The 10772-nt window shown below is 33.1% G+C and overlaps 1 protein-coding gene across 1 annotated transcript; it reads right to left on the reverse strand.

The window, feature by feature from the left end:
- Nucleotides 1–319: 319 nt before the first annotated feature.
- Nucleotides 320–9490, reverse strand: KT2/3 (potassium transport 2/3). Its single transcript, XM_086249531.1, has 11 exons — nucleotides 9078–9490; nucleotides 7938–8156; nucleotides 5256–5399; nucleotides 4991–5048; nucleotides 3819–4136; nucleotides 3103–3342; nucleotides 2451–2792; nucleotides 2125–2313; nucleotides 1532–1607; nucleotides 833–1399; nucleotides 320–655 (listed from the first exon to the last, which is right to left on the reverse strand). Exons 1-11 carry the CDS (start codon nucleotides 9359–9361, stop codon nucleotides 528–530), a joined length of 2565 nt encoding a protein of 854 aa, XP_086105657.1. The 5' UTR covers nucleotides 9362–9490; the 3' UTR covers nucleotides 320–527.
- Nucleotides 9491–10772: the final 1282 nt, after the last annotated feature.

The raw sequence follows: 10772 nt of genomic DNA on the forward strand, positions 1-10772 counted from the left end.
TTTGTAAATTGATGATTATTTTACAAGACGATTATAATTTTGTGACTTAATTATAAACTTTAGCTATCAAATTTACCTTTATTGTGATTATATGTAATTTTTTTATAAAACTTTTTATGTGAGATTGTTTAAGGGGGCTCCGTTGTTAAAATCCGCACAGGTCCAACACTCCATCTGTTGCCACCTTCCACAACGCTGGTTTGCCGCACGCCACAGTTCTTCACCTCTGTCCTCGGCGTTGGTTGCAACCTTCGGTGACCAACCATGTACCCCCACATGTCAATATTCTTATGAAATCGTGTAAACTAAGACCAAAGTGTAGTTGGGAGGTTTTGAAGTTTTGAACCCCAACCTCATGCACTCAAATAGATAACTTAACCAATCAAAACTATGCTTAATTTTGTGTTTACATCTCTTTTTTAATATTTATCATATATTGTTAATAGTAAAATAGGATAAATTACCACCTATAATATATTTTTTCTCAAGTGTAACCCACCATCATTTTCCACTCAGCAGGTTGAGGATTAATCAACCTTTGGGTCTTCAACTATGAAAAGCTTGTCATTATCTCTAATCACTTCAATGGAGTCGATTTCTGCTCCTTCTTCATCTGTTACCATTACATTTCTTGAATCAAATCCAAATTTGTCACCTGTTTAATTCAAATGATCAAAAACAAATTAGAATTTCTTAATTATTGCATTTTTTCAAATATGTATTCATTTGTGTAAAGATTTAAGCCTGTAGATGTTATTTATGTCCTGCTAGGTGTCTTTGACTTTGAAAAACTTCAAATATTTTTGCAATTAATACCCTCGAGAAAATGTACCTGCAATGGTTTTGAGCTCCTCTAGTGAATTAGGCAATCTAATTAGCCTCCCAGCTTCCATGCAACAGGTCTTTCTCCTTACTACAGGATGGCCTCTATATATGCTCACTCTTGGAATATTTACTCCATTGGACTTTTTCAAATCTGCATTTTTCTCTCCATCATGCCTCACCAAAAGCACTTCATCCTGTGTAGTGTCCGGCACTGTAATCCGGTGTCCAACCTCTCGTTTTTGCAGCATTTCGCTCAAAGTTTGCGAAGGGAATAAGTAGTCATGCGTGTTTGTGACATCTGCTCCATTCATCACTAGCAAATTTACCATGTCTACATTGTTTTCTTCCATAGCTATTTGTACTGCTGTTTTCCCATGGCTATCCTGTGAGTCAACATTTAATTCATGCTTCAAGAGTTCCTTCATCATGGTCAGATCATTTCTTTTCGCAGCCGTGCATAGAAGATCACCAGAGGTGTATGGATCAGAAATTGCAGCGAAGTAGTAGAGAATCCGGAATATAGAATGGTGCTTTGATGCAATAGCATCCCATAATGCTGTGTTACCATTTATGTCTGCCATGTACATATTATAAGGTGATGAGTCTAAGAACAGGGAAGTAGCAAGGAGATGGTTTTATTCTTGGGGATGAAGTAACATATACACTGTAAAGCATAAGAAATTAAGAATGGTATATTATCAATTACCTCTTACATGTATGTTACAAGCATACTTGAGGAGTACCATTACACATTCTTCATGCCCATTTGATGTTGCTATGTGCTGATGCATTATAAAGAAACAATTAATTCAATCTTGCCCTCGTATTGTTATAACGCTATCTGTTTTAGTTATTGCAGTTCCCAGATAAGCTCATTTGTTTTAACTTTTAAGATCTTGATACTTACATTAATAGAATAATGGCAGTGTAAGTACCAAATTTGAAGAATTCAGACTCACTACTTGGGAACCAAGTCAAAATACTGATCAAGTTTAAGCTTTAACATATATTTTAGATATAAATGGATGATAGTCACCTAAGCAGAGGCTGATAAGAGACCCTACAGTTAGGAAGAACAAAAATTCTGATATCCTGTACTGCATTCATCCTAAAAGAATGGTGAAAATTGAAGCAGATTCTTGTGTCACAATGATGAACTAGTTCATATTTTAATTAATAGAGTAAAAGAAAATTGTTTGCTCAATCAATATGTTCTGATGGATTTTTTTTGTTTTTGTTTTTCTTTGTTTGACTGACATTAACAAACAATCTAAATAGTTGAGGCTACAAAAGACATACCAAAGGAGTTCTTCCTTTGGAGTCTCCAATGTCAGGATCCAACTTTGCCTTGAGCAGCTCCTCAAGTAGAGCAGCATTGCCTTTGCTGGCAGCACTCAACAAGTTGAATGCCATGCTTGGGTCACGCTCTTCTTCCCCACTCTCAACCATTATTTCTCCAATTCTCAAATCCCTGAGCTTTTTGTGATGCTGCAATGCAACATATACCTTAAGTAATTCCTTTCCATTTTTTTTTTCTGTTAAAGAAAAAACAAAGAAAGAAAGAAAGAAACCATAACCATTATTACCAAAAAAAAAAAACTAACTTTGGTACCATGTCCACCAACCTGTTTGAAGTTTTTAAGCATTTGTACTTTATCTTCCTGTTTGGTCTGCATTGCTTCTATTAGAGTACTGGTTTTGAGCCTCAAGAGCTGTGAAAGTGTTTTGGTTCTATACGTATAGCTTTGAGGCCTACAACAAAGTGCACCAACTTCTGTACAACAAAGTGCACCAACTTCTCCAAACATGTCTCCAGATTGCAGAGTCCCAACAACTATCTCTTTCTCCATCTCATAGTCAATTATTTCCACTTCTCCAGAAACAATGATGTACACATCATCCGGCGCTTCGTTTTGCAATACAACATCTTCTCTAGGTGGTATGTACTCTGCCTTCATGTTTGCAACCTGGTCATCAATTTGATTGTATTGTTAGGAGACAGAGGCTTTGAAATCTAACCAACATGTTATTTGATTTGATTTTATTTGGCATTTGCATGATTGCATCACATGTTATGGTCTTGGAATCATTGGAGTTTCAAGCATTTGTAGTCCAACTACTTTATCAGGAAAATTGTGCATCCAGTACCACAATACCAATAATCACTCATTTGAAAAATGATGCAAGACGTAATTCTAAGCAGCTAATTGGTCTTTTTCTTAATATGACTGTGATATTAATTTCGATTTCAACTGGCATGAAAAAGTGTTACCCTACCAGAAGTAGAAGTATTTCCCTTGAGACACCATTGAAAAGATAAACTTTCTCTACTGTTGGAAAAAACAAATGTTGGCAGATGCTTTTGCAAATAGATTTGGGTAGCTGTTCAATTATCTGCTGCTGGTTCAAGCTCTCAGCCTTGAATCTCAAACAAATATAAGCCAATATTTGGTCTTTCAACCTTGGAGGCAAGTGATTGCGGCACACAAAATTTGATGCTGCTTCAATGCTATTTCTCTGTACCATGTATAAAATAAGAATCATTCAAATAGCTATGTAAATTCATTAATCTCAAAATTACACTTTTGGTCCCATAGTTTTCTCATTTTCCATTTTTGTACCAAACGTTTACACTGTTGGTCCAAGTAGTCAAATTCATTGACTTGTTCGTCAAGTTTCCTATCATGTGTGAGAGCACTTTAGGTTTTTTCGATAGTCTGAAATCTTACTGAACTTCAAACCGATTTTGAAGCATCGAAAACACTACATTTTTTCTCCTCACACCTGCACTAAAATTGCTGAAAAAAAAAAATCAACCAATCTAACAACTTGGACCAACACTGCAAACATTCGGTAGCTACAAGGATAAAACTGAAAAAAAATGAAAACTTAAATAAGCTGGTTAGTGTAATTTGGCATTAATCAAATAAAGAATTTCAAGATGATTTTATTAAAGAACAAATTATATGAAACTTGTAATGAATATTACTTACAAATTCCATGGTACGACGAGTGCCTTCAACAACTAAGTTTGTCATGTTTCCAATTAGGTAAGCAGTTAGGCCAAGGTTGAATAGCATGTAGAAAATGATGAAGATCATTTCCATGGTGTTGACTGCATGCATGTCTCCATAACCAACGGTGGTCATGGTGGTGATGGACCAATAGAGGGCTGAGATGTATCGGATCCACAGGCTTGTCTCTCTGAAATTTGGAATCACAGCTCCAATCCATGTCTTCCCTTCGTGTGGATATCGGTCTGCTAGCAGGTAGTAGAGGCACCCAGCACAATGTACTGAAAACAGTGTCACCTACGTATGTCCATTTTACAACTTCTCATCTTCAACAATTTGAATTTGCCCTATATCGGTTATACCCAATAATTTTTTCATATTGAATTGTAGGATGCAAAATTCTTCACAAATTCAATTTATGAAAAATGACCATTTTGGTCCCTTGATTTTCTTTACAGTGGGGTCTTAGATTTGAAGTTCTAGTGACATTTCTTTATAACTAATTGCATGCTTTTCAAAAATTTGTCATTCGTTATATATGAAGTCTAATTACTAGAATTTGATTGAAAAAATATAATCTAGTTGAAAAAAAAATACACTAAAGTGGTCATTTTCCTTTAAATTTATGTCAAAAAAATTCAATTCAATTCAATTTTTCTTTCTATTTTTAACATAATTATGACTCTTAAGATGTGAAACAATTTAGAGAAATATTCTTTATGAAACAAAATTTAGACAAATTTGTAATACTTAAGTGTGTGTCCTAATTTAATAGAAAACTTATCATGCTCGAAACCATTGATGAAAATCCAAATTAATAGAAATATCTCATTAACATACATATTTTAAGCTCTTGTTGTTTTTACTGTTAGATAAAATATCGAACGGCTTAAAATGCAAAGATTATTCTATTAAAGTACCTATTGCCATGGCAAAAAAAAAAGTACCTATATATTGTCGTCAAGTGCTTAAACATGTTTCTAGCTAGGGTTATTACTTGTGTTTTCAACACCATTAGATTTTCATCAAATGGATTGAAACAAGATAATTTTCCTATTAAAGCACCTTAATTTCAAGTGCTTGAAAATTTTGGTAGAGTAATTCACATGAAGAAGAGTAACATAATATTATAGGTGAAAAGTTTTACTTACTGATAAAAGCCTAGCGCATCTAACCCAAAAGTAGCTAAACCGGATGTCCTTCTCAAGTCTGCCAAAGCAATATTAATCACCAAGATAATGTATGAGTCATAAATATATATATATTTGAGGCTCGAGTCTTCATATAAACATTAAATTACAAAGTTTTTGGAATTAGTCCGAGTGGTGAGAGCGGGTGGAATAATGAGTTAGATTTATAATAAATTTAAAATTTGATTCTCCTCAATAGTATAAAAGACAGTATCAAATTACAGACCTTGTGAAGAGTTGCTTAGCCCGTCTAAGTCGCCAAAATCGGAGCAATCCGAAGAGAGAATAAGAAAGACCCAATTTAGTTTTGCCTAGTGCCTCAAATGGGAAGGTGGACGCCAAATCCATAAAAAACCATGTCGAAAGGTACCTATCACATCATCATCAACCCCGTTATATTTTTAGTTTCAGCGTGTATAAGAGGAGGGTAAAAAAGGAATTACAAATTTAGAGGGTTTTGGAAGAATTTCTAAATGGTGAAGGATTTAGACAAATTTTTTTATGTAATTAGGAGGCTTAAAATTAAGGAGTCAAGAAAAAAAATGTACATACCGCAGTAACCACATATCCTACCAGTAATAGTGTAATTAGGTGGAGGGGGTGATGAATTTTGAAGTTAATTTTTTTTGTGAAGTGATATTTGTCACTATTTATATAGTACGTATTGTAATTTGTCACTATATAAATAAAGTAAATTACAATCATTCTTGGCCAAAAAAAAAAATTAATTAATTACAATATTGTCATTAATTAATTAATGACTCATTTGGTGGTTTGGCATAAAGCTTATAATATAAAAACTGAACAAAAAAGCTTTGAGATGTCATTCTCATCAATTGAGTCATGCCATGACATATTGTCATATACTTGTATTCCTCTCCACTTTTCCCTTTTCCGTAACTAAAGTGAGAAATATCATCGCAATTATGAATGTGATAAAGATCGATTTCCCTCATAATCAAACAAAGTTGTTCAATAAGTGGCCCAAAAAAAAAAACAACAAAGTTGTACGTTCAACAGTAAAAGTTCATATTCTTTTAAAAAAGTTTCACTTTATTTGAGAAAAGAATCCAGAATAGCATGAGTTTTGAAATTTTTTCTCTCTTATTTGGTCGATAACAAAAAAAAAAAAAAAAAAACTTTATGGCCCTTTATAGCTTTATGCAGAAACACACTATTGTTTAATTCAAAAAGTAGTTTGAATTATTTTAAAGTGTTTATAACACTGTATGAAAATTTCAGAATTATTCATATGCAAATATTTTCAGATTCTTTATTTTGTTTTGTTTTCTTTCTTTATATTTGGGAAATATTTTCATATTTATAGTTAGAATATTTGTGGTCTTTTTTTAATGAAACAATTGTTGTCTATTGGTCATTGGCAGAATATTTGTGGTCTTTAGTTACCCCTTAAAAATTATGGTTGTTGTATAGTACAACCGAGTTTATGAACTTATATAAACATATATATATAATATATTTAAGACCATTAATTCATAATATTTCTTTTGGAACTATAAATATATATATATGTAAATTATGGGGAGTGCTCTAAACCTAACTGGTTAGCAAGTTAATATGAAGCTAACCATGCTTTTGGGCTCACATCTCATAATTCAAACCATCAATTTTTAAGACCATACTTCAAAAATTATTATTGCAAAAAATTAATTAAATTGAAAATCATAGACGACCAATGTTTTCGATAAAAACATATAAATAATTGTTATTAATATCAAATAGCTAAATGACTTTGGATTTTGAGATTACATTGTGCGATGGGCCTAACATGATGGTTAGTTTTGTATTAACTTGTTAACTAGTTAGTTTTAGAGCATTCTTGTATAAGTTATTAAATAATTGGCTTTTTATCATCAATAGTCAATATACTTTCACTCAAATATCAAATTGGTCCCTAAAGTGCAGCTTTAATCAATTTCATCATTCATCTTTGTCATCGAACATCAATTTAGTTCCTATATACACTTTGAAAATTCGCCAAAAATAGCTCAGGATACGAAAAAATTTCCCGAAAATTCCTACGGACTCGTCTTGACTATTACTATTTTTATATGAGGTCAAATTATCAAATTGGTTTTATGAAAAATTTGAAATTCCCAAACTAATTCCCCGAATTTTCTGGAAAATACTAAATGTCAATTTGATAATTTGACCCCATATAAAAATAGTAGTAGTCAAGACAAGTCCATAGAAATTTTTAGAGAATTTTTTCAAAGTGTGCCTAGGGATCAAATTGATGTTCGGTAGCAAAGATGAGGGATGTCATTAAGTGAAAATGCACTTTAGTAACCAAATTGATGTTTCGGTGAAAATTAAGGGACTATTTGTGATAAAAAAAAAACCTAAATAATTAAGGGACTAGGTATAAATTGGTAACATATAATTATTTAGGTAACATATAACATATGCATTATTAAGGGACTAGGTATAAATTGGTAACATATAATTATTTAGGTAACATATAACATATACATTATTAAGGGACTAGGTATTAATAATGCATCACCTTACCAATGTTTACCAATAATTACAGATTTAGTCCACTTATTTTATATCTAGTTCAATTTTGGTCCACGATCTTTTTTAAATTCTGTTTTAGTCCACTAATTGTTCTACTTGTTCAATAAAAAAATTGTGAACCAAAATTGAACTAACTATAAAATAAGTAGATTAAATCTGTAATTTCCTCTTATTAAAATTATAACACATATACAACCAATCATTAATATGTAAAACTCCAAACTCTAAACATTATTTTTTTTTAATTAAACATGTAATATAATTTAAGTAAATTGATGATATCACCTTAATATACCACATAGCATTACGGCCACGTTCAGAAAAATTTCATTAAGTGAAAGCTAGCCAAACATGGAATTGAACTAACCTTAGAACGATTCTTTTGGAGTCAAAAACAAGTAACTGAGTTCTTGGATCGATATATGCAACGAAGAAAGTCAAGATGATATCAATGGCAAAAAATAGATCAACGATGTTGTCTGCTGCACATAGTGGCTTGCTTGTTTGGGAGTGGAGAAATGCAGCCTCAAAAGGGTAAACCCATGCCGAGTAAGCCACCAAAACCACCATAAATGTCTCCCAACACCTGCACGTACACATTCATACATACATACATACATAAATACATACATACATAAATCATATATATCAATATATCTCAATTATTTTAAAAACCCTTTTCCCTAAAGAATCGAGGTAAAAGTATTTAATTAATTAATTAATTAGCTGCCTAAAAGCATTTTCTGTATCTACCCACATATATATTTATAGATTTGTACCGTTCATGTGCTCCATCAGTAACTATAATTAAGTATGCATGCATGCGAGGATATATAGTTATGTACATAATACCAACACGATATATTAGTATAGATTATAAATTAAACAAAAAATCTCATATTTACAAGTGGGTCATTCACATATAGTATAAATTGCATAAATCTCATAATACCAACACGTTATATTATAAATTGCATAGAATCATATACGATAATTTTATATATATTTATACACAAGAATGTTTCAGCCTCTACGATAACAACGTACATAGTGAGCACCGTCTTTCCTTGACCATATAAAATTGCACGGTTCTATATAAAATTGCATATCAATTTGCTGTATAAGTTTTCAACCACACGTGGATGACCCGTATATAAATACGAAAATCATTCATACATTAAAACCGTTGATAGGTAAAATTATTTCTAAATGTGGGATTTAGCTAGGTTCAAACAAGAGATCATATATGTCACATATATGATAAGATGTGCATTATTCCTCCAAAAGTACTAGTGCGTGTGCCCAACTACTACATTCACATGGTATGTAAATTTGTACAAACAAAGATCTAGGATTTCATGGGCATGTTCAGCCAAAAAAGAAAGAAAGAAAGAAAGATGAGGACTTTGCCCATTTCCATGGTCACGTACAAGAAATTAGGATATAAGTATGGTAGTTAATTATTGGGCCTTAATTAGTTTTCTTGTGATTAATTATATAAGTGTACCTGTATCTTGAATCCATGGGAGAGATTATCCAGGCTTTTGAGTTTATTTGAGTTTGGTTGTAGCTTGAAGCACCCAAAGGAGGAAGGATAAGCTTGGAAAGGTTCCTTAAATTCAGATCCTCAGCCGCCGTCGACATAGCACTACTTTGATTATTATGTTTTTGATGATGATCTTCACGTTCAAGCTTCTGGGTAGGATGGGAGTCATGACCATTTTGGCCTTTCCTGCTCCAAACTTTCTTCATGTTTGAAGCAGCTGGGTACTGATGAGATTTCAATTCCATTCCTAATTCTAAAACCCTTTAAAGTCTAATATATATACTTCATTTATAGCTAGGCAGACTTGAAGAAGTGGGTTTTGGAAGAAATGGTGGACAAGTGTTTGATGATGAAATTATCATTTTGTGATTTGTGGGTGTGGTGTGGTGTGGTGTGGATGACTTGATAGCAGGTGGTGGTCCTACTCTTGTCAAACTAATTAGACTAGTAGTCCTAGTAGTAGTGACCCTTATGAGTGCGTGTGTGAAGGAAATTGGTCCAGTGGGTACCTGAACCTGCTACATTATGCATTCTGATAAGATCTCAAATAGATCGTGGGGTACATACTCCTCTCTCTCTCTCTCTCTCTCTCTCTCTCTCTCTCTCTCTCTCTCTCTCTCTCTCTCTCTCTCTCTCTCTCTCTCATGGTTGTGTTTTTTTGTTGGGATGGAACTAATAATGCCAACAATTAGGTTGATGTTACATGCATGGTCGTGTATTGTTAGATATCTATCATAAATTAACTTGAAATGAAATAAATGCGCAAAACAATGTGGCCAAAAAGTTGAAGCATCTCCCTCTCAGAAGCATCACTACAAGACATTAATTCTACTCATAATTGAAACTTCTCATAGATGTCGGTCAATATATTCACCTTTGAATTATCTAATCCACACAAGTTATGCAGAGTTGTTTACGGCCCAGTATACCATTCACCTAAGGCCTCTAAATTTGTCTCATAGAGACCTCAGAATTATTGTGTTTGATCCTAAAGTGTCATCTTGATTAATTAATGAATTAATGAATTTACTTTTTTAATTTTACTTCTTCAATCAACTTTTAGCTGCTTGCAAAATTTATAGCCGATCAAGGCCCACCACATCAAACATTATACCCTTTACAAATGTTGAATAGATGACTTGATCGAATTCACCACATTCATTGGCTTTGTTCTTCTTCTTCTCTTTTTTTTTTTTGGTTTATGACGGGCTTAAGCAGTCCAAAACGCAGAAAAAAATTCATCAACATGGACATGAGCCTAGTCATGCCTAATAAGTCCTCATACCACAGTTACAGAAGGAGAGAAGGAACTAAATATATGCAAAGCCCATTGGCAGCCCAAAGCTCAGGTTGGCAAGAGAATAAGCCCACAACTCTTTTCCACATGTATATATGGATGTATAAATGGCTTAAGGATACAGTCCACCGCAGCAGTAGAAAACGGGAGTCATCACTCAAAAGGATCCTTATCCAGGGGTGACACAGTTCAGGACATAGGACATATACTCTAAGGCAAATACTACCAACTTGTAATGTGAACTCCGCAAAACAAAAGTACAAAAAAGCGAAGATATTTGACTCTAAATGAATGTAACATGGGCTCGACCCATACTACAAAATAAGTAAGACAGACACTCAGCCAATTCATTTAATGTA

Source organism: Dryas octopetala, chromosome 7 (assembly GCF_963921425.1).
Source record: "Dryas octopetala chromosome 7, drDryOcto1.1, whole genome shotgun sequence".
Taxonomy (NCBI): Eukaryota; Viridiplantae; Streptophyta; class Magnoliopsida; order Rosales; family Rosaceae; genus Dryas; species Dryas octopetala.

What these genes read in the sequence shown, in the direction of transcription:
- KT2/3 (XM_086249531.1), bottom strand. Translation starts at nt 9,361, where the DNA reads ATGGAATTGAAATCTCATCAGTACCCAGCTGCTTCAAACATGAAGAAA. An exon ending in GATGCGCTAGGCTTTTATCA is followed by an intron (nt 4,137 to 4,990) that starts GTAAGTAAAACT and finishes GGACATACGTAG; the next exon opens with GTGACACTGTTTTCAGTACA. An exon ending in TGCTTAAAAACTTCAAACAG is followed by an intron (nt 2,314 to 2,450) that starts GTTGGTGGACAT and finishes GTTGCATTGCAG; the next exon opens with CATCACAAAAAGCTCAGGGA.